This window comes from Ambystoma mexicanum, chromosome 1p (assembly GCF_040938575.1).
Source record: "Ambystoma mexicanum isolate Mex_15411 chromosome 1p, UKY_AmexF1_1, whole genome shotgun sequence".
Classification (NCBI taxonomy): Eukaryota; Metazoa; Chordata; class Amphibia; order Caudata; family Ambystomatidae; genus Ambystoma; species Ambystoma mexicanum.
In genome coordinates this window covers 200,732,006-200,753,379 of record NC_090921.1, presented here as the reverse complement: position 1 = coordinate 200,753,379, position 21,374 = coordinate 200,732,006, and the positions used below count along the sequence as shown (strand labels likewise).

Genomic DNA, 21,374 nt, shown 5'->3' with positions numbered 1-21,374 from the left:
GGCTGCACTTGCATTTGTGACTGCGACACCATTTTTACCAGCTGCAGTGGTACGTATGTCTGTGTATACTGCTGCTGTGGCTGCATTCCTTGCTGCTTTCCTCTTTGTTGGATAAGTGGGCATGTTTGTGCAAAGTGACCGACATTTCCACAGGCAAACACTGTCCTCCAAACCGGGGCCCCATACCCCTATATCTGAATCCTCATCCCTTAGATAGTATCCCCTTCACATCTGATACTGTTCCATGGATGTGTTTACTCTCCCTGCATGTGCAAACTCAGGCTGGTGTGTATTTATGAATCCGGGCTGCTGTTGTATTTGTTGTTTTCCCCACTGCGGGCGATATTGTACTAGTGTGCAAACCCTTGCTGTAGTACCACTGTCACTGGAAGCCCTTGTTTGGTGAGTGAAACGCTGACTGGTCCTGTGAACACTGCCCCTTCCATGCTTATTTTGGCCAACTTTTTTTGGCAAAAGTTTTTTTTCTGCTTTTACCGCGTTGTGTACTGCCTCCTTGTCATTTTCCTGTTTTCTTTTACAATAATGTATAATGGTCGCCTGAATCTTGGGCCCTCTCTTTGCTTCGATCCTGACAACTTTTTCTAGTGAAGCTTGTACATCAGTGGGGAGTCCCCTCAATAGAATGTAATATAATAGAGGTATTTTATCATCCCAAGACTGCTTATTCTCTTGTGTCCACATTTCTTGGATTGATCGTATGCATCCTGCCGTGTCCTCATCTGGCTTCATTGTTTGTGCTAATATGATCTCATAACTGATGTATCTGGATACAGCTCTCTCAGAGCCTTCCACATGTGTGTTCTGTAATTATTTAAAGGTGCCCTGTAGAGGTATGTTATAGCTTAACTTTACCCTGGCGTATCCTGCTTGCTGTCAAATCTTGTTGCTTTGTTCCCCACATACTGCCAATAAGCTCTTAATGTCCTCTATGGCCAATGGGATCCCTGCTGTCTCCTTCTCAAATACATATATCCATTTGCTAGCCCCCGCCACCAGTGAAGGTAAACTGTAGATCAAATTATACCTGTCCATTGTCTGCCAGGGTAAGTAATGCACTTCCCCTTTTGCCCTCTGTAGAAGGGGCAGCTGTGTTTGTGCTTGGTGCTTAGGACCCATTTGTGGTCTTTTTACTACTGCCATCCTTGCTTTTCTACTTTGAAGTCTGTTCCCCCAGACCCCTGTGTGTTCCTCTCTTTCCTCTAACTCCCCTTCTTTTTTCCGCTTTCCTCTATTCCCATTCGTTAAATCACATGTGAGATTTGTCATCCCTAATGTCACTGTCGCTGCTATCCTCCCAATCTGATGCAGTATGATCACCCTCTGTCACATCTGGTTCACCTTCTTCCATGTCCTGTCCCCAGTCATCAATTTTAAATTCTATGTGTCCTGCTGTTCATCGCTGCTGGCCTTCCTTCTTTCCCTGATCCTTCCCCTTTTTCTTGATCTCCCTTTTAACTGCCTGTTCTGCTTCTCTAAACATGGAGTCATGTTGCTGTTGTTTGCTTTTCTTAATATCTGCTAAGCATTTCTTTTTTTCCCCTTTCTCTTCCTTATCTCCAGAAATAGGCTCTGTCTCTGCCTGGTTTTTCTTTATTAACATCCTTGTCTGGAGATGCTCACCTAGGGTCTGTATATCCAGCAGCTGGTTTTAACATTGGATATAATGCATAGGGAGGGAGTGGAGAATTATTCTCCTCCTCCCCTTCTCCCTTCTCCTTCTCCATTTTAGTTTCTTCATAAAGTTTCCAGAGACCTAAAATGTACCATCTCTTTTTGAGCATTGCACCTTTATAAGTAGCTGACAGATATGAGTAGATACCGGCAATTATATCCTTTCAAATGTTCCCTCTCTGGGCCATTCCTGATAGCACTTCCCCACTGTGTCATTCAGCCATTAAAAGAGATATTTTAATATTTTATCATGATATTGTGGTAATGTTTCACAGATATGATTGAGTGGGGCATCCATATAATCGGATTACATTATTGCACCATTTTTCCCAATGTTTTAGAGTACTCTCCCTTCCCCTTCTATTCTTGACCGCTCTCACTTATATCTCCAAATACTTGTACCCCCTTCCTCACTCACATGCACTCACTCACTCTTATACTTACCATTTAACTCTTCACCCTAGTTCATTCACATTGGCCTTCTCCTTAGGCACCACCCTTTCACAATGCTTACACACAATGGCCCTCTCAAGAGGCCCATTTTATTAGTATGGCCCTCTACACTGGCTTTCCACTTGAACAAGTATGCCCTATTTTAATGTGCATGGGGTTCGGTCCCTCATCCCTTCAGTCAACCGCACCCCTTGCATGTGCAACACAGCTCCTCTGATATTAACATTTATTTATTTTAATAAGGCACCTTATACCTAATACCACACCTGAGGTTCGTTCCTAAGCGCGTATCAGGGATTCAAACCTCTGCTGCTCTGCGTGGTCTTGCTTCCAAGACAAGCGATTTGCTCGTGAGCTATCCTCCGTCCATGTTAATTTGGCTCTGGTTCTTCCCTGATTTCCACAGCCACAATAAACTGAACAACACACTAACTATACCTTATCACAATGAACTACTATTGCTTCAACAAAACACCAATGCATAGGCCTTTTTTCTTTTTCTTCACAATCTTCAATACAAAATGATGCAACTATATCAATTGCCTGCTCTACAAGCAACTATCGTCTAACAAGGTCCGCCAGTTACTATGCAACCCTCTGCTCTAATGCATATGTGCCACTGCCCACTCACTCCCTATCAGGTGAGTGGACCTAGGATCTATGACTACTACGGCCAATTGCCCGCCAAGTCTTCCTATTCACTGTTAGGCAGAATTATATGCAGTACCCTTTGGGAACACCACACACAATTAAGACTACAAGTGACAGTACAAATTCACCTTTGGTACAAGCCTGTACTACACAGTAAAGTGGTAGTGATGGCTGAGCAGCCAGACTTATCTCAAGAGTAAGTCTGCAGTATCAATAGTTACACAAAGGACAGCAATTACTATTATTCAAACAAACACGGACTCAAGGTTTCTGAGTAAAAGAATATACATTTATTTACACTTCAGTTGTATAACATATCACTAAAGTAAAACAGTTGAAAAATCACACTCTTAATACACTACACAACACCCGATAAATTCTGGACAATTAAGGCTCAAAATTAAGTGTGAGCAAAATGGCACTCCAGAAATTTAAAAGGGAGGGAAATACAAGGTTAGACAAGAATTGAGCAGCACCAACAAGTATGTAAGCAGGGCAACCTAGAAAAAAGAACTACAGTGAAGAAATCAGATTCAAACAGAGTCTGGTCCAAAGTCAATGGGTCAGAGCGGAGTCTTTTGCTCGAGATCACACAATTCAGGGTAGTTTGCGGTTAAGTCTTTGCCAAGAGTTCTGGACAAAGTTGGTCAGCAGAAATGTTAGTTTAAAGAATGGAGAAGCTCAAGCCCTCAGATTGGCAAACGGTTTCAGGCACTTTCACCTCAGCTGGATGAAACCAACAACCGGATTTGAACAGTACCTTAAATGGAGAAGAAGGTTGTAGCTGAGGCAGACTTTCCTGGAAGGTCCTGCAGGCTCCCGGTTCCTGAAGCGACTGTCGGAGTGACATGAAGTAGGAAGACTGGAGGGTCCTGCACTGCCCAGGGAAGAAAAAAGCAGCAGAGCAAAGCAGCAGAGCAAAGCAACAAATAAAAGGTGCACTCCTTAAAACGCAAGCAGGGTCTGTTCCTCCTGTCTATCCGGTTGACCAGAGAAGAGAGCCTTGCTTGGAGTTTGGGTGAACTTGTTGGTCCCACCAGCTCAAAGGGAGAAGATTCCTTGAAGATCTTCCCTGTCGTTGGAGTATGAAGATTCTGACCTGTAGCAAGGCTTCACCAGGTGTTTCAGTCATTGTGGAGGTCCTCTTTTGTCAGCTCCTCTTTGGTTCACTCGCTCCAGTGGTGACTCTGCCTTTCCAGCCCCAGATACCTGCTTTTTATGCAGTTCTCCCCTATTCACACAGCCTGGCTGCCAATCACACAGCAGGGTGGCTGTCCTGCCGGGACAATCACCATAGCCAATCCTTTCAGAGTGCCACATGGGTCTCCAAGGAGACCCTGCGCAGGGAGTCCTAAACCCCTCCCTCACATCCTGTCCCCTCCAGACATACAGGCGCCTAAGGAGGGCTTCTGTGCAGAAGCCTGCGAAAGGACGCCGAACAAAGGAACCAAACATGGTTTGGTGCACACAGTAAAACATGAGAAAGACTCATACAAAAAGAAATGGCGACTAAACCCAGCTGGAACTGTATAAAAACGTATATGGTCTAGCGGGTTTAAGTTTGAGGCTACCAAGATAGCCTAAAACAATACCATGGATATTTAAGATAACAGTGGTAGGAAAAAAAGGGTAGCTACCACAACTGCCAGCCAAGCCTTAATAAAAGGGAGAAAAACAATGCTCCAAGAGAAACATACAAAAAGGGATAACTATTAACCTTTCCAGAACTCTATTTAAGATAGATTGTACTGGGTCTGTGAGTTTTAAAAGAGACTAATAAAGTCAATGGCAACTTTACATGTTCTGGGAGACAGTAGTCAGACCCAGAAAATGGAGTCGGAGTTGGGAAGTCAAAAAGACAACCCTGTGTCACTGCACTAAAGGTGCTGTGTAACACACAGTAAAAAGATGATGCCTATGGAGTAGGTGAGGCTCCACAGTCTATGAACACAAAAATGTTAAACACACACAGCAAAACACATGTAAGAGTGGGAAAAAAAAAGCTCACACTATTACTAGGTGAAAAAAATAAACCCCATTAGGTACTCAGTAGTTAAAGGAGAGTTCCGGGACTTTTTTTTCATTGTCCCTACGGTTCGGCCATGTGTTTTTAAGCATAACTCGGTAGATCGTAGAAAACTTTCCTATGGACCTTACCCGACTTTTCGTCCATTAACGCACTCGAAATCAGCCGCCATTTTCTGATAATCCTATCACTTGCCGCATCGCCCTGGCTCACCTGCTTTTGCGGCACTAAATCAAATCCCCCGCCCCTGAAACAGACTTTATCAAAACATTCATATTCCCCGCCTCTATCCGTGACGTGACTGTGCTGCGTAGGCAAACGCGCCCAGGCGTCTTCTACGCGACTCCACACAGAACCCGGAAATCAACACAGATCAGCTCACACAACACAGCGCGCCACAATTCAAAATATGAAACTGTACTTTTAAATCAAACCGCAAGATTGTAAATTTGGTAAAGTACATTTATTTGACATCAAATGTTTAGAGAATATTCAGCGATTTTCATTTTTATTTGCTCACGTTCCAAAAAGTTCATTTTGAGGCACGCGATGTTCCTTTGCTGTACACAGGGTCTTAGATCATCTCACAATACAGCGCCACAATTCGGAATATGAAACTGTGGTTTAAAAGCAAACTGCAAGATTGTACATTTGGCAAAGTACATTTATTGGACATCAAATGTTTAGAGAATATTCAGCGATTTTCATTTTTATTTGCTCTCGATCCAAAATAGTTCGTCTTGAGGCAAGCGATGTTCGTGTGCAGTACACAGGGTGTTGGTTTACGATAAAATAAGCTCTTCGGTCGCACTGATAATCGCATGGCTGTTCCAACAACGAGGCACTAGGCCACCACAACGGTCTGTATGTTACATCTAGCCGTTAGTACCGCGTAAGGGCATACTTGTACTTGGCGATCGTCCCATAAAATGGTCAGGGTGGTAACGTTGTTCACGCGGAGAAGCAACTGGCGGTTGAAAAAGCCGTCCGCCGGTGTCTGGTACTCGTGACACAGACAATAATGGGTGAAGTACCTGTTTGAAAAACATAAAAAATTAAATTAGTCTCACCATCAGATCTTTATTAAAATTATTCATTTTATATATTCGGTCTGGAAATTATTTCATAGCTAGGACAGTGCAACTGGGTTTTAAACGTCAAGGGGGGGCTGTAGGATACTGAGACAGTCCCTCAGTGCAGGGGTTGACAGGGAGTGCAGGTGGAGAGTGGAAGGGCCCAGGACCGAGATCGCAGACAGTGGACCAGTTGTAGCAGGGGAGAGGGAGAGAGAAAGCAGAAGCAAAGGTTTTGAGGTGCTTCCGTAAAAGGAGACGGTTCTCCCCAAGATAGTGCGCGGTACAAAACAATATGCCACATAGAACGAACAAGTACAACTTAACCCGTCTTTAAAGCTACTGTATAGTAATTAAATTGCGGTATAAACTCATCTAAAGAGTTACTTACATTATATTTGCATTTTCCATTGTGTCTGTGTGTAGGGCAGCCCCGAAATAACACTCCTTCTATGCCGACGTTATTTCTTCTAATGAACGAACATGAAATGGCTTTCGTTTCTGAAATTATATTCATTATCGTTTCTTACGTGGTCCCGGCCTGTCAAGGTCAAATAACAATAGAACCTTATACTGAGTCGTGGGCCATTCTGGCACCCGAGAAAAAATCAAAGCAGCTGACCTTCACTTTGAACGATCACACATTCCTAGTTAGCTACATTCAGTGTAAGGCATTCTCACAGGACTTGAAATTTGCACTCCATCTTTGCATTTTGTCTGCGTGCTTTGCAGCCCCACAGAACCCTAAATACGGAGACATTCTATATTTTTTGAAAAATGATTTATATTACTGTTTGGTTTAATTTAATGCGCAAATGAACAAGGTTGGATAGATACACATATTCAATGGGCCTGCGACATGAGGAGACTCGAGAGAACAGACAATCAAATTACAATCATTTAAACCGTGATGTGTATTTCTCAATGAGTTCTTCTTTAGGTGGACATGGAACAGAGGCAATGTTGGGTGGCAATGCAGTTGTCCCCTGCACAGGTTCGTTCACAACTCCATTTATGTGCCTATCTAGGACGTCAACAATAAGTTTCTCAATAAACTCATATTGCATATCCTCAACACTGGTTTGATCACCCATTGTTTACTTCTTTTAGTGAAGGCCTTATTGTAGCGAAGCGTCCCTAAAGTTCCGGTCGTCCTACTTTGTTGACGGCCAACATTATGGTTATGTGCCAAGACCGCTAAAAGAGTCCGATTTATCATGCCCTCCATGCCAAAATGCAATCGTTTTGGCCTGTACTTTAGGCACATATTGTGGAACACCTCCAAATCTCCTGTGTGGCAGAATTCCGTGAGTCCCCTCAAAGCTTTTGTTATAGTTTTATCAAATACAATCTTTTCAATGGCTTTGTGAGTGGGTGATGAAGGAATCAACCACTTCTTCTTCCGTGCCTCCTATGTGGACAAATGGCCATGTTCACAATTGTGGAAATGTTGGTTCGTGTTCCATCGGTGAACGTTTGTACAGTGTGGCATTACTGACCGCCATTTTTCCAGTAGAATTTCCAACGACCCTCCACATGTTTTTGAGCTCCACCAAAGATGGTTGCTGATTGACTTGGACCACTGTGAAATACCTTGCAATTCTTTTTTTTTACCTGCAGCCGACAATTTTTTATTGATTGATTTTGCAAGATGCCAAACGTCAAATTGGTGATTTATATTTTTGTACTGTTCTCTCATTGTCTTGGCAATTGAAACGTGTCTGTCCGTGGCTATCAGGTCGATCACCATTCCCCGCGATTGTAGTTCTTGCAATGATGCTACAAAGCCAACTTTCTCCATGGCCACTGAGGATGTACTTTGTGACACCTGCACGACCACCGAACTCACAATTTTTTTACTTTCCATGTCCTGAAAGTGGTAGGTGCAGTACTTGGCTGAAAATCCTGGGCTGTCGCACTGTCCATCACCGGCTAGCCTGAACCGTTTGCCCGCGAATGTACTATCAATAGACATTTTTTCCATTCTCCAAGCTTCGCTAATGGCTGGAAATAGATAATCGGTTTGGTATTTGTAGAACTGAGTTTTCGCAATGAAATGGATTCCCACAAACTGAAAGAAAGACTCTAATTTTTTAAAACTTGAACCACTAAAAAGTGCAGCCGCTGCACAAAGTAGATTGCCTGCTGGCAGTTGTCCCAGCATAGGTTGTGCAGACCATGTGAAAGGATGATATTTTGTACAGGTGGCATGTATTTTAAGGTTAGTGCCTCGAATTGCACGAGTCACATTAATCAATGGCTCCCCACATACTTCCCCACCTACCAAATGCCCACATTTAATCCGAATAATAATATCAATCAAACAACTATCGAATACAATGAATTTGGCCTCTTTCCTTATACTGTCACTCTGCATCCCAGCTGGTTCGGCCTGTAACGTTGAGGACATGTCACTCACATGAAAGGTAGAATCTCTGATATCGTCTTCCGCTATGTTCAGTGATATTGATGGTGTTTCATTGTCGTCTACTTCATTCTCTTCCATTGCAACATCTGTTCCTTCTCCGGCGATGGGTGAATAAAACAATTTCTTCAACTTTCTCGCGGTCTTAGTTTTTGCGGGTGTGGATTCTGTGAATTGATCTCCGACTGCATCCGAACTACCAGGAGGACATTCACTATCAATGGCTGGTGGTGGTATAGCTCCGTTGTCAATCACTTCATATTCTTCCCATTGGCACGATGCTTCTCCAGTCTCAAGTCCCTGCCAAAAGGTTTGACAAGCAACATCTCTCGTTCGCTTCACTGTCTGTGTAGATCTAGTTTGTACACCCACTCGCAACTAGAGGACAGATTGGAAAAGGGGTGTTCAGTTTAAACACAACTTACAGTATTGAACTATTAACAGTGAAAAACAACATAATATAGTGACCAGGACACTAACCTTCTTTTGCTTTCTTTTCTTTGAAACTTTCTTGCCTCGAACTTCAACATCAGGACGCTGTTGCTCCGACTCCTGTGTGCATGTCTCCACTTCCTCTTGCGCTGCAACGACTATGTTTTCCTGATAAGCACATCCATCACGCACTGACGCTCCATCGACTCCCTGAAACATAGAACTTTCATTAGTATGTATAATAATATCGAAAACACAAAATGTACTTGGGGACCAATACCCACGTACATCTCAATAGCAAAACACGAATGAACGCTTTGTGTAGAACATTCAAACGACAATTATTCACGCATTGATGGAACTGTCAAGATCCATACCTCGGGCTCCTCATAGACTTCCATTGATGATATTATTGAAGATGATGCTTCAGTGACTCCCTGAAACACAGTAATTGCATTAGTATGGTTTTCTATTTTGATAAAAAGAACAGAAAGTTTGTGCAGGCGTGAACGGCTCATCTAAATAGACCTGCACAAATGATCAGTTGTCTAAAATAAATAATGGATATCTAAATATGATTCGATTTGCTCGATCGTTGGAAGTGTCACCACCCAGAATTCTGCATCAACTACTAGGGGTGATGTTCTTGTAGAAGAAGCTCCGTCATCTCCCTGAAACATAGTACTTGCGTTAATAAAGAAGGAAGTATAGCGGATGTAATCAAGTCATATGATCTCGCTTGATCGAGCTGTCAGTATCCATACCTCGAAATGCATAAGAACATCAAGGGACGATGTGACTGCGGTGCACACTTCTGCAAGCTGTTGCGCCGACCCGTAACTGCACGCTCCCCCTTCTTCTTGGACTAATGCTCCATCGACTCCCTGAAACATAGGACTTTCATTAGTAATGAACACAATATTGAAAAAAGAAGACACATAGGAGGGCGACGACAGAAGGACATATCAATGGCTAAAAACGAAAGAAACATTGGGCCTCATTACACGGACGGCGGTAAGGGTTAACGGTCACCGTTAATGGCAACGGTGACCGTTAACCCTTACCGCCGTACTACGAGGTCCCTTTGCGGGTTGGAGGAATTAACGCCTGCTTCTTGCAGGCGTTAAGTACCAACCCGCTAAGGGACCTCGGAGCTAATTACGGCACCGCAAAATTGCGGTGCCGTAATTAGCGCCTTCCCCATTCCCATAGAGCCCTATGGGGCAGAAATGGGAATGGGGAAGGGCAATGGCGGAAGGGGGATTTACCGCCCCTCCAACCTTGGAATGGGGCGGTAAATCCCCTTTCCGCCAAGGCGGTGCCGGTAATTTACCGGCATGGTCCAGGGTGCTAATAGCACCCTGGATTACCGTCTTCCGTGTAATGAGGCCCATTGTGTGTAACAATCACGCTACAAGAATGCAAGATCTGATGATCTCCATCGATGGAACTGTCCTGAAACGTACCTCGAGCATCTGAGTGACATCAACGGTAGTCGTCAATACGTTGGACTCCTCAGCATCTCCCTGAAAGACAGTACTTGAATTATTTTGGATAACAATAATTATAACTGAAAACAAAGACTAGAGGACGAGTACAAGGGTGTACCATTAGGTAAAATAATTACACGATAAATTAAAACTATTGATTTACATGCCTAAAACAAGTCAGTGGCAGAATAGCCAAGTAAGATTACCCGATAGGCGCTTGAAGTGGCTGATGACTGCAATAACGACACGGATGGAGAATCTTCCGCCTTCATATTGAGTGGATACATAAATGGGGAAATTATTGTTAGCTAATGCTACACACTACCGCAAGGCCGAGAGATAAATACGTAAACTTGACTCACCAGTGGAGGGATGTGGACGAATAGAGTGGGAATAGCGGTTGAGAGCAATTTTCGCCTCGCTCGCGGTGTGTTCTTCTTTATTAGCAATGATGTGGAGTACATGTCAGAGGTAAAGTGCCTGCTGCAGATGCGGTATCGATCACCCCTCTTGTCCGCAAAGACTTCTAGGACTCTACTTTCAAGCTCAGAGGGTGGATATCCGCAATATCGGACCCATTCTCTTATCTGATCTATTGTCTTAGGGAAAACATGCATTATAGTACCTTCAGATTTATTATGGGTCTTCGAAGGGCAACCGCCAATGGAACAGGCAGGCATTGTGGAAAGTTCTGAAAAGTAAAGATCAACAATTCTCTATGAATACCAATGTGTTAAAAAATTAAATGACACATAAAAGGTTCAATGCAAGGTATGTTTTGGTTCTTGGAACTATACACGTTATTCACATGCGGATAAGTATTTGAATAACTTTAAAAATATAGAAAAATAATTTGACTAAACTCAGAACATGTGACTAGTTCCTTGCATGTACTGTCTTGAACGAAAAGAAATTGGACGCAAAATGAGTATGGTACATGGCCTTACCTTGACGAGCAAACAGTTAGATGCAGGGATCAGAGTAGTTTCTTGTCGTAGAACAGGGAGCAGTTCACAGGTTGCAAACTGACGAGTTTCCTCGAAGTGGTCACGGAAGTTCACAGAGACGAAGAGCAGATAACCAGCACCTTCACGGGTTGACTAGCAAAGTGCAAAGAAGTTCTCATTATAAATATGAAGTGGGTTATAAAGAATTCGAAACAGGGGTGTGTTTGTGAATGAATGACGTGTATATGTCGTGGCATTATGCGGTTTGCAGGGGGCCGTCCAGCGTGAGGGGGGATGCTTGGCAGGAGACACGGGGTATGGCGGTAGACATGGGAACAACAACCCATGCTCTATAGACCACTTTGAAGTGTACATGGTCTTTGGCACCTCTTGGCCTTTATCGCTCCCTGACAGCTCCACTTGCCAGCCCAAGTACCCCGGTGCGAACTGCCTTTGATAGGGCGGGGGGTGGATTGGGGCGGTGGGCGTGCAGACAAGACACAGGAAGACTCGTGAATGGAGACACACTTATGTGGATTGCAGGGGGGCGTCCAGCGTGAGGGGGGATGCTTGGCAGGAGACACGGGGTCTGGAGGTAGACATGGGAACAACAACCCATGCTCTATAGACCACTTTGAAGTGTACATGGTCTTTGGCACCTCTTGGCCTTTATCGCTCCCTGACAGCTCCACTTGCCAGCACAAGTACCCCGGTGCGAACTGCCTTTGATAGGGCGGGGGGTGGATTGGGGCGGTGGTCGTGCAGACAAGACTCGTTTGCCGCAGGGCCTCACCAAGGAGAGGCCATCTAACTGCATGTAAGAGGCAGGCTGCAGGATCTAGTACATGGAAGGCAGGGGGGTGAGTTTATAAATACCTCACCCTCCCAGGAGAATATATGGGTGCAGTTCACCCTGGAGACCCTGGATGCCTAGGCAGTTAGTCAGCAGCAGGCTGGCCTGTGGTGGCAAGGCGGCACGGGCCAGAGGGGGTCATCTCTGTACCCGGTACCCAAAAGGATGATTTATTATGATCAACCATATTGATTATTTACCTATAACCATGTTTTGTATCAATAAAATCCAACGGCCTTCCTTTTATTGCCAACGCTTCAACAAAGTGGTGTGGTAAGTATTTTTGGGGGAGGAGGCAAGGCCGGGAGGCTTGATGCCAACCCGCAAAATAACATATGTATGTCTGCTGCATATGGGTTCAACGGTTATGTGGATTGAAGGTGGGCGGCCAGCGTGAGGGAGGATGCTGGCCGGAGACATGTGGTGTGACAAGACAAGGCACAGGAAGACTATTCAATGGAGACACACTAGATTCATTTAAAAAATCAAAACAACCATTGTTAAAATATATGTTGGGTTTTATTTTAGATCTTAATTTCAATTGAACATAAATAATAAACATTACACATTGTAAAGTTGCGGTTGCAGCACATCCAGGGAAAATCTGCGGTATTGTCCACTGTCGCTGGGGAAATGTTGTCTAATGGCAAGTACCGCACAGGCAGGTATTACTCTCCGAACGCGGTGTCCGAGCCTCCCGTGAAGCCACCAAGTGAAGCAACGATAGGCCACCAGCCTGTACCACCTGTGAAAATGAAAGATGCAAACTGTATTAAAATGACAACTTTCTTATCACTGTCGATTCAGGTAAAAAATGTCATTCTGCTTTGAAAAAAATTCTATCTAGAAAATGCACAACTTGGAACCAATTTACATGCATTCGAATGATATGTAGATGTAGTTTTATATGTGGAATACGACCATGAAATAGTAGTGGCATCACTGACATCACAACCAGAGTATACTTACTCGTTACTCGGATTACGCGGACGAACAGTGCCGCAAAGTTCGTGCATAAGCACCATCATCATCCTCAACACGATCCGTGAGAGGCAGGCTTCCCTGAACTCTGGCAGCTCGGTGATGCATTGCGGACTTGGCTCGCCTTCCGAAATGTAGGCCAAGCACCCGGAATTTTCACGGCAGCAGCAGTTCTCCTCCTCAGTTGGCATTAGCTCGCACCGATTGCACGTGCACCAGGTGGAGACGCCGTCCATGCGACATGGTCCAGGCTCTTCATCCGTTGACTGGTCCTCCCAACTGCCGTCCGAATCCCCATCGTTTTCGCGTGCTTGCCTTTCCAGTAGTTCTTCCTCGGTGTACTCGGGCTCGTACATATACGGCATTATTGTAGCCATTGTGTGGTAAAGAAAGTAAAATAATTTATAGCGGTGGTACTGGTATCTGTTCACACGGGCTACAATCAACGAAGGTAGCTGACCAGAGCACAGAAACGAGTCACAGAATACTCAAAGTAACACACAGAGAGTAATGGAATCGAAAATCTGCTGCTGTGTGTTGTGAAACGGTGTGTTTATACTTATTGAGGAAAGAGGCGTCCTGCCATTTCCATGGCGACACTTCATTAGCTGAGGCGCAGCGATTGTTGACACGAAACGTGCTTTGGCGTTGGGAAATGGGCGGTACGCGTCTGCTGATGTCAGGCTCAGGGGCGGGGGATTTGATTTAGTGCCGCAAAAGCAGGTGAGCCAGGGCGATGCGGCAAGTGATAGGATTATCAGAAAATGGCGGCCGATTTCGAGTGCGTTAATGGACGAAAAGTCGGGTAAGGTCCATAGGAAAGTTTTCTACTATCTACCGAGTTATGCTTAAAAACACATGGCCGAACCGTAGGGACAATAAAAAAAAAGTCCCGGAACTCTCCTTTAAGGGAAATTAGCCATTCTGGAGAATTCTCCCTAACATATACCATACAAATAATCCCTTCCTTCTCCCTGCACGTTCATGCATGGGTACACTTGTTTATCCTTCTTTGGAGATTTTTGAGTCTTCTTGACCCCAGAATCTTCGTTTAAAAGGCTAGTACCCCCTTCTGCGAGTAGGTAGCATTCCGAACAGGCAGACCATCGTAAAAATGTGCGGTCTGCATGGCCTCTCGGTTTTGAGCTCTTAAAACTGGTCTGGAAACACTGTCCTACACCCCTCCAGGAGTACGGCTGGACCACATGTCTGGTCGGGAATGCTGAATCCCTGTATAGGCCACCAAAAATGTACCGTGGGTTGCCTTGGAACTCACCAGTACAAATTTAAAAAGTAGTCTAAAAATGAGTGCACACAAGGCAAAAAGTAACACAATTTATTTTGGGCTCAGATACAGCTGGGAATGCAACATTTAAACAAAATGCAGAACAGAACTGCCTGAAACTCATTGTCCCAAGATACGCAACAAATACCAAAGCTTTTATAATAATTCAAACTAATTAGCAACGCTTTATATTGCAACATTAGGATAGTCCTCTATGGGCCTGATCACAACCTCGACAGTAACCCTTAAATCCGGCAGTAGCGCTATTACCGCCGGATTTAAGGGTCTGCCGAATCAGGGCTTCGGCGGATTTCACCCCAGCTCTTGGCTGGGGGGAAATCTGCCGAAAATTCACGCTATTACCGCCGGCGGGAAATCCGCCGGTGGTAAGAGCGTGAATTTTCCCCATTGAGCCCAATGGGGAATGGGGCATTCCCGAATGGGCTCAATGGGGAATGGGAACTTCCAAGTCCGCCCAACTCGTGATCCTGCGATATTAGCGCCGGGGGCTTTGGCGGTCGCGCTAATAGACCCCGCGCTAATAGCGTTAGCGTTACCGCCGAGGTCGTGATCAGGCCCTATGTGAAGTTAATTGGCAAAGTCATATAATTCCCCAATAGAAGGACACACATTAGCTTGAAATGATTGGGTCCTGCAAACCTTAACACACCACCCTTGGCCCCCCCTGTGACATCAACGTCCAATCCACAATTCCCACATCATAGTGCCAAAACATTGAGACATTTGAAATGACCAGCTGATCTTTATTCATCTGCCGCAAGTCACCTCTGTCTGTTCCTCATGGGAACACAACCGATCCTGACACTGCAAGAGCCTTGAATCATTGTCAACTTGCTGTTTTAATGTTGCATCTTAGGAACTCTTCAAACCACTTCCCAGGCTGAGATGTGCAAATGGGCAATTTGAAACCGCCATGGGGCACTTTGAAAATGTCGGTAAACCAGTTTCATTAAATTAATATGCCGAATTATAAAATGTGTCTGCATTCACTGCCTTTCCCCGGCACCCATGACCTTCTCCTGCCAACCTCGAAAGCATCAAAGGCTGTTTTTTTCTTTCCATATAATCCTGGGACTGTGTAATTTGCAATGTGCTGCCAGCCTCCGCGGCTACTAAGCAACTTATTAAAATGTGAATGCTCTGAGGCCTTTTTAAAGTGCCTCAGTCTAATGTTAAATCTATATACTTACCTGCAACCTACTTTTATCGCCTACATTTTATCTGCTTGAGCCACAATTATTCAGGGCATTTTTCAGCCCAGTGCATACTACAGTGTGTCTATCAATGAAGCCCCCTCCCTCTGTCGGGGGCTAATCCTGCAGCTGAGATGTTTGTGACTTTTTGCTGTGCTGAATTTGCATTTTACCACAAGATCATGCCCCCTCATCACACAGTGCTGTTCATCATTGGGTACTTCCCTTGATGTTGTGTGTATGAGGTCAGAAGACTCCACGCTAGTTGAAACATGCGGCCATAGGTGATCCTTGAACATCATTATTAGTGAGTGTACTATACCAGTTGAAGATCCTCATGACTACATTTACCATACAGATTGGTTTTGATAATGAACATTATGACAGGAAGTAACACTTAGGTGCCACGTAGATCTTAACAGGCATGATATTCCATTCCTAAAACAAATATAAACCATAAAAAGGAAGCAAACTAAAACTACATCGCTCCAAATGCACTCAATTAGTAAATGAAAACCGGGAATTGACAGCCTCTATCATCTGTAGATTAGTGCTGCCTTTGGAATGTGATGCCTTTCTCACTTAAACGTGTAATTTCTGTATGTAGACAGTGAGCTTCCTGCAATGAGAATTTTGAATTGAGTAAGCTGTGTAATGTGTAGACAATCATGGATAAGGGTGTATTTAAGCAGAACGTCTTATCGGATATTGGGATATAGTTTTCTGAATACTTTTATTCATCCAGTTGTAGCAAACAAACTGGTATGCAAGGATACAACCCGACAGAGTATCCATGTCTGAAAAAAGAACTCCAAAAAACAAGTAGTCCTCTTTCATACTCTAGTAGACTAGTAAAGAAGGAAGAGTTTCTTACAGTTGTTTTAATACATGTTTCTATTTTCACAATCGAATGTCCTTACCATCAGCTAACAAACGGATGCGATGTATCTCCTGGCTTTGTGGGAAACACTGAGAAATGTATGTGTGTTCTCCTAGTGGGAGCCCCTTAAATTGCGAATTTGTAACCTGTGGCTCCCTAGATGTGTTGGATCGCATCTCCGAAGATCTCTCACCATTGCCAATGTGGACTAAAGATGATGGGAGTTATAGACCAAAGCATATGGAGAACTAAAGTTTGCATATTCCTGATAGATCTATTACCATGACTATTTCTCTTCAACAATTTGGTTGCATCTTGTCTCTACTTTTTGCGTATCCCCATAACTACTGATGCAGAGTATGGTTGTCCTAAATTCCCATAAGTACTCATTGCAGGCTCAACCAACTTCAGCAGTTAAATGGTTAACTCTCCTGTGTTGACATAACTCTCACTCTGCTTTTTGTCTGCTGTTCACTGGAGTTTTATGGTCACTCCAACCCAAGTCTTTCGCAGATACTAATCATTAAAGTTCATGACAAAAGTATGCCTTGCTTTGTCAAATGCATCTTGGGATGTCCTGTGTCCAGTGCATGCATGTATTTCGTTGTCATGCTTGCACATACTAACACATCCACTGCCTGACAACACAGTGTATGAGAAGTATAATTTAGCTAAGTATTTTCAAGCACAAACGACATTCACAAATGACTGAGTGTGTTCCTATATCAATGATACCATATGTAAAGCAATGCACTCGTTTGCAATCGAGTCCTACACTAACAAATCTAATTGGGTTCCTCCGTAACAATTCCATGTTTGCTTTTCAGGTTCAGTTATGGGAATTTCCAGTGGCTCCAAGCTATGGTTTTCGCCATTGAGCAGATTAATGGGAATCCAGGATTTTTACCCAACATCACCCTGGGCTTCCACATATATGACTCCTGTATGCGCATGCAGCGGGCTCTCGAGGGGACCCTGTGGATGCTGACTGAACAGAAGCAGCCCATTCCAAACTACCGGTGCCGAGGGGAGTCCCCTCTAGTGGGAATCGTGGGCGATGCTGTGTCTTTTTACTCAGTCCTGATAGCGCATGTGCTGGGCCTGTATGGATACACGCAGGTAATTTTGCGATCATCACCTACGTTAACAGTATTTATAAGAGCAGGAATTGGCACAGAAAATATTTAATTGTGTTTTTACTGGGCACAGGAAGGGCAAAGTAAAGTTTGGGAATGTACAGTTGATCTACATTTGTTGTACAATAAGTGTAACTCAATCAAGACTGTGGGCCTCATTACACGGACGGCGGTGGACCAAGGTGCTATTAGCACCTTGGTCCATGCCGGTAAAATACCGGCACCGCCTTGGAGGAAAGGGGAATTACCACCCTATTACAAGGTTGGTGGGGCGGTAATTCCCCCTTCCCCCATTGCCCTTCCCCATTCCCATTTTTCCCCACAGGGCTTAATGGGAATGGGGAAGGTGCTAATTACGGCACCGCAAATTGCGGTTCCGTAATTAGCTCCCTGGTCCCTTTGCGGGTTGGTTTTTAATGCCTGCAAAAAGCAGGTGTTAAATTCCCCAACCCGCAAAGGGACCTCGTAGTAAGGCGGTAAGGGTTAGCGGTCACCGGTACCATTACCGGTGACCGTTAACCCTTACCGTCGTCCGTGTAATGAGGCCCTGTGTATCATTTATTGTGATTCACCTCTTTCGGCATATACAATGTTTGTGTTAAAAAGGGGAGTGAACCTGTGGAACATAACTGATGCATCTGCATAAACAAATTCACCCACCTACTGTTGGATCTCAAACACAGTCATTCTGTCTACATGTTTTATTTCTATAATGAATGTTACATGACCATGGTCATTAAGCTGTATCTTCTGCCTTTAACTTTTTTAAACAGATAAGCTATTTTTCAACAAATCCTGTCCTGAGTGATCGGAACCAGTTCCCTTCCTTTTTCCGCACCATCCCCAGTGATGACTTCCAAGCCCGGGGGCTGGCACGGATGGTGATCTACTTTGGATGGACCTGGGTAGGTCTCATAGCCGCAGACAATGAATATGGCCAACAGGGCATCCATATAGTGCAACAGGAACTTGTGAAGGCAGGGATCTGTATTGCTTTCTCAGAGACTGTCATAAAAAATGAGGGCATACCCAATGCACGTTACATTGCCAAGGTGATTAAGCACTCAACAGCAAATGCAATTGTCATCTTCTCCAGTGAAATCATCTTGAGCCCGCTCATGGATGAGCTGGTGCAGCAGAATGCCACGGGCAAGATTTGGATCGCCACTGAATCCTGGTCAACATCTTCTCTCCTATCGGCAGAGAAATACTCATCCATTCTCTCCGGTGCCATTGGGTTTGCAATCCACAGTGAAGATATGCCAGGCTTTAAGGAATATCTTACCGTTAGCCCTCCTGCAATAATTACGCAAGATATTTTCATGAAGGAATTTTGGGAACGTGTTTTTAATTGTGCCTGGCTTGACGGTGAATCTGTCCCAGCTTCAAGGAATGACACGCCCAAGGCATGCTCTTGGCATGAGAAAAGGGCCATTCATGGCAGTTTCTATAATGAACTTATCAATCCTAGAGTCACCTACAATATTTACAGTGCAGTGTATGCTCTGGCATTGGCTCTGCAGGATTTGCATTCCTGCATGCCAGGGAGAGGTCCCTTTCAACAAGGAACCTGTGCAAATATATTGGACTTTAAACCATGGCAGGTAAGAACTAATGTGTGATAATTTTAATTGAATTAGATATAATACTCCTGGTATTTCAAACCAATATGATGGACAACAAGATTCTTACCAACATGTGGTGGCGTTTTAAGCAATGTCAGTGTCCAATTGTCTGAAACATTCACTGACACTTATGTCACTATACAGTGAAGCTAAAAAATGCTATGTTTATCTTAAAGGTGCACTATGCAAAATACCATGCCCCTGTACAAATTCATCAGCACTAGTCCATTTGAAATCCGATAACATCTGTTGTTTTCCCCAAATGCAGGGGTAGCCTTTTGAAATATACAGGACAGAATTTCCACAGGTTTCACTTGCCTCAAATCTTGGTAGCTGTAGTAGGGAATGAAAGAACAAAATCTCAGTAAAGGATTAGGGTGAGCAAGAAGACAGATGAACATGGATGGTAAGGGTAAGAATGCATGAAAGTTAACATGGTATCCCTTTGATTAAAGGAATGCTCACACACAGAGGTATAGTATAGCTAGTGTCATGGCAAATGGCAGGGTGACTCCCAAATGAAGTCACATGGATTGGGCGACTTTTATTTGCAGGCATGGCATAATTATGCTGTTGAAAAATGAGCAGCTGCACAAAATAGATCCACACGGACACACAACTTCTGATGTTCTGCCAACAGTCCTGTCTCTTTGTGTTTTGTCGTATTGTGTTTTTGTTTGCGCTCCGATGCCTGCCGGCTGCCGGCGTGGTACAAATAGATAAATAACAAATAACTAGGAATAACCAAAGAAGGTAATCTGGTGGTAGTGGCAAGGGGACTTGTAAGAAGTAATATCTGTAGTCTCACTAAATATCTCCCCAATTAAATCCTTAAACCCTGATCATATTCAGAGTAATGATATTATTATATTTGGAGAAAGCCTCAATTTCTGCTTGGTCGATGTAAGCGAAATATGACCTAGCCTTTTTTCTGGAAGCTAGTAAAGTCAAAACGGCTGGTATCCAACATTTGCCAACGTATCTGTTGGATAGAAGGTGATTGCTATTTTAGTAAACTTTTAACAATGGCAGAATCAGAAGTATCTATGATTTGTTATTGTTCCTGGAAGATCACTGCTTTCTTTTGTTCAAACACTTGAAAATATGTCACCTCTAAATGATTGCGCAGCCCTAAGCGAAAGGTAAATGTCCTATTCATATTGAGTGTGTAACTGGACAACAAATACAGTGAAACAAAGAGTCCAAAGCAATAGATTCTTCAGTCAAAAAACACTGTTGAAACAGATTTTATGAGTTGATGCAAAAACAAGACTGCCGATACGTGTTACGACCCAAAACAACGGGTCCTTTTCAAGGCAAGACTGTGGTGTTGGTATGATTCATATGCATTCTATGTATGTTATTCAAACTGAGTTGGAAAACCCAAGCCCTCCTTAGGGGCAGATATATGGGCCAATTCTAAAGTAGTTGATTCTCCTCAAGAATATAAACGGCAAATAACTGAAGCAGTCTCTGTTACTGATACAGTGTGGTACATTCCCAGAACATGGGAGTTTGTTCAAACGTTGCAACTGTAAGTTCAGGGGCTGGTTCCCCACTGTGGCCAAAGTCCAAACGCCTCACGAAATCAGTGTTTGTGCCAGCTAGTGTATGAAACCTTTATACAATATTTACAGTAAAAAATTTGGTTAATCAATTTATAATAAAAACATGCACATTCTGCATTTTAGAAAGAAAAAGAAAGTATATCAAATTCTAATTTCATAAATGGAAACATTCATACAGTTAGATCCCTAGCTGTTATTGAGTAACATATAACATACTAAACTTATAATCAATACAGTTTTTCTACCCTCAAGTACATGATAATGAAAGGACGCTGAATTTAAAAACTGCACACAATTCTTGTCCTGCACTGAAGTCCCGTTAAAACAAACATTGGCAAAGCCACTGCTTTCCTGTCTAAAACGAGCATTTGCAAAGCCAACATTGTTAGCTTCTACATATATGTTAAGCTTTTGCCATGCCCTGATATTAGATGCCAAGGTCCTCACACAATTTTGCAACTGCTACCACAAAATGCCTTTCCCGTTCCTACACAAAAGCACGATCTGTAGTCATTGCCAGTGCTTGTTCCGTTTACGTCTGAATAAACACATACTGCCCTGCCGCACAGTTTCTGTAGAGTTGCCAGATAATGAACCTGAAAGACAACTAAATTAAAAGCAGACTTTAAAGGTAGCCCAATCT

General features: G+C 43.7%; 1 protein-coding gene across 1 annotated transcript in view; it reads left to right on the top strand.

The window, feature by feature from the left end:
• LOC138467762 (extracellular calcium-sensing receptor-like) overlaps positions 1-21,374 on the top strand; it is a 115,988-nt gene that overhangs the window by 69,230 nt on the left and 25,384 nt on the right. Inside the window, exons 2-3 of the mRNA XM_069608040.1 lie at positions 17,230-17,521; positions 18,312-19,142. Coding sequence (XP_069464141.1) covers positions 17,230-17,521; positions 18,312-19,142 — 1,123 coding nt within the window. The remainder of the gene's footprint in view (positions 1-17,229; positions 17,522-18,311; positions 19,143-21,374) is intronic.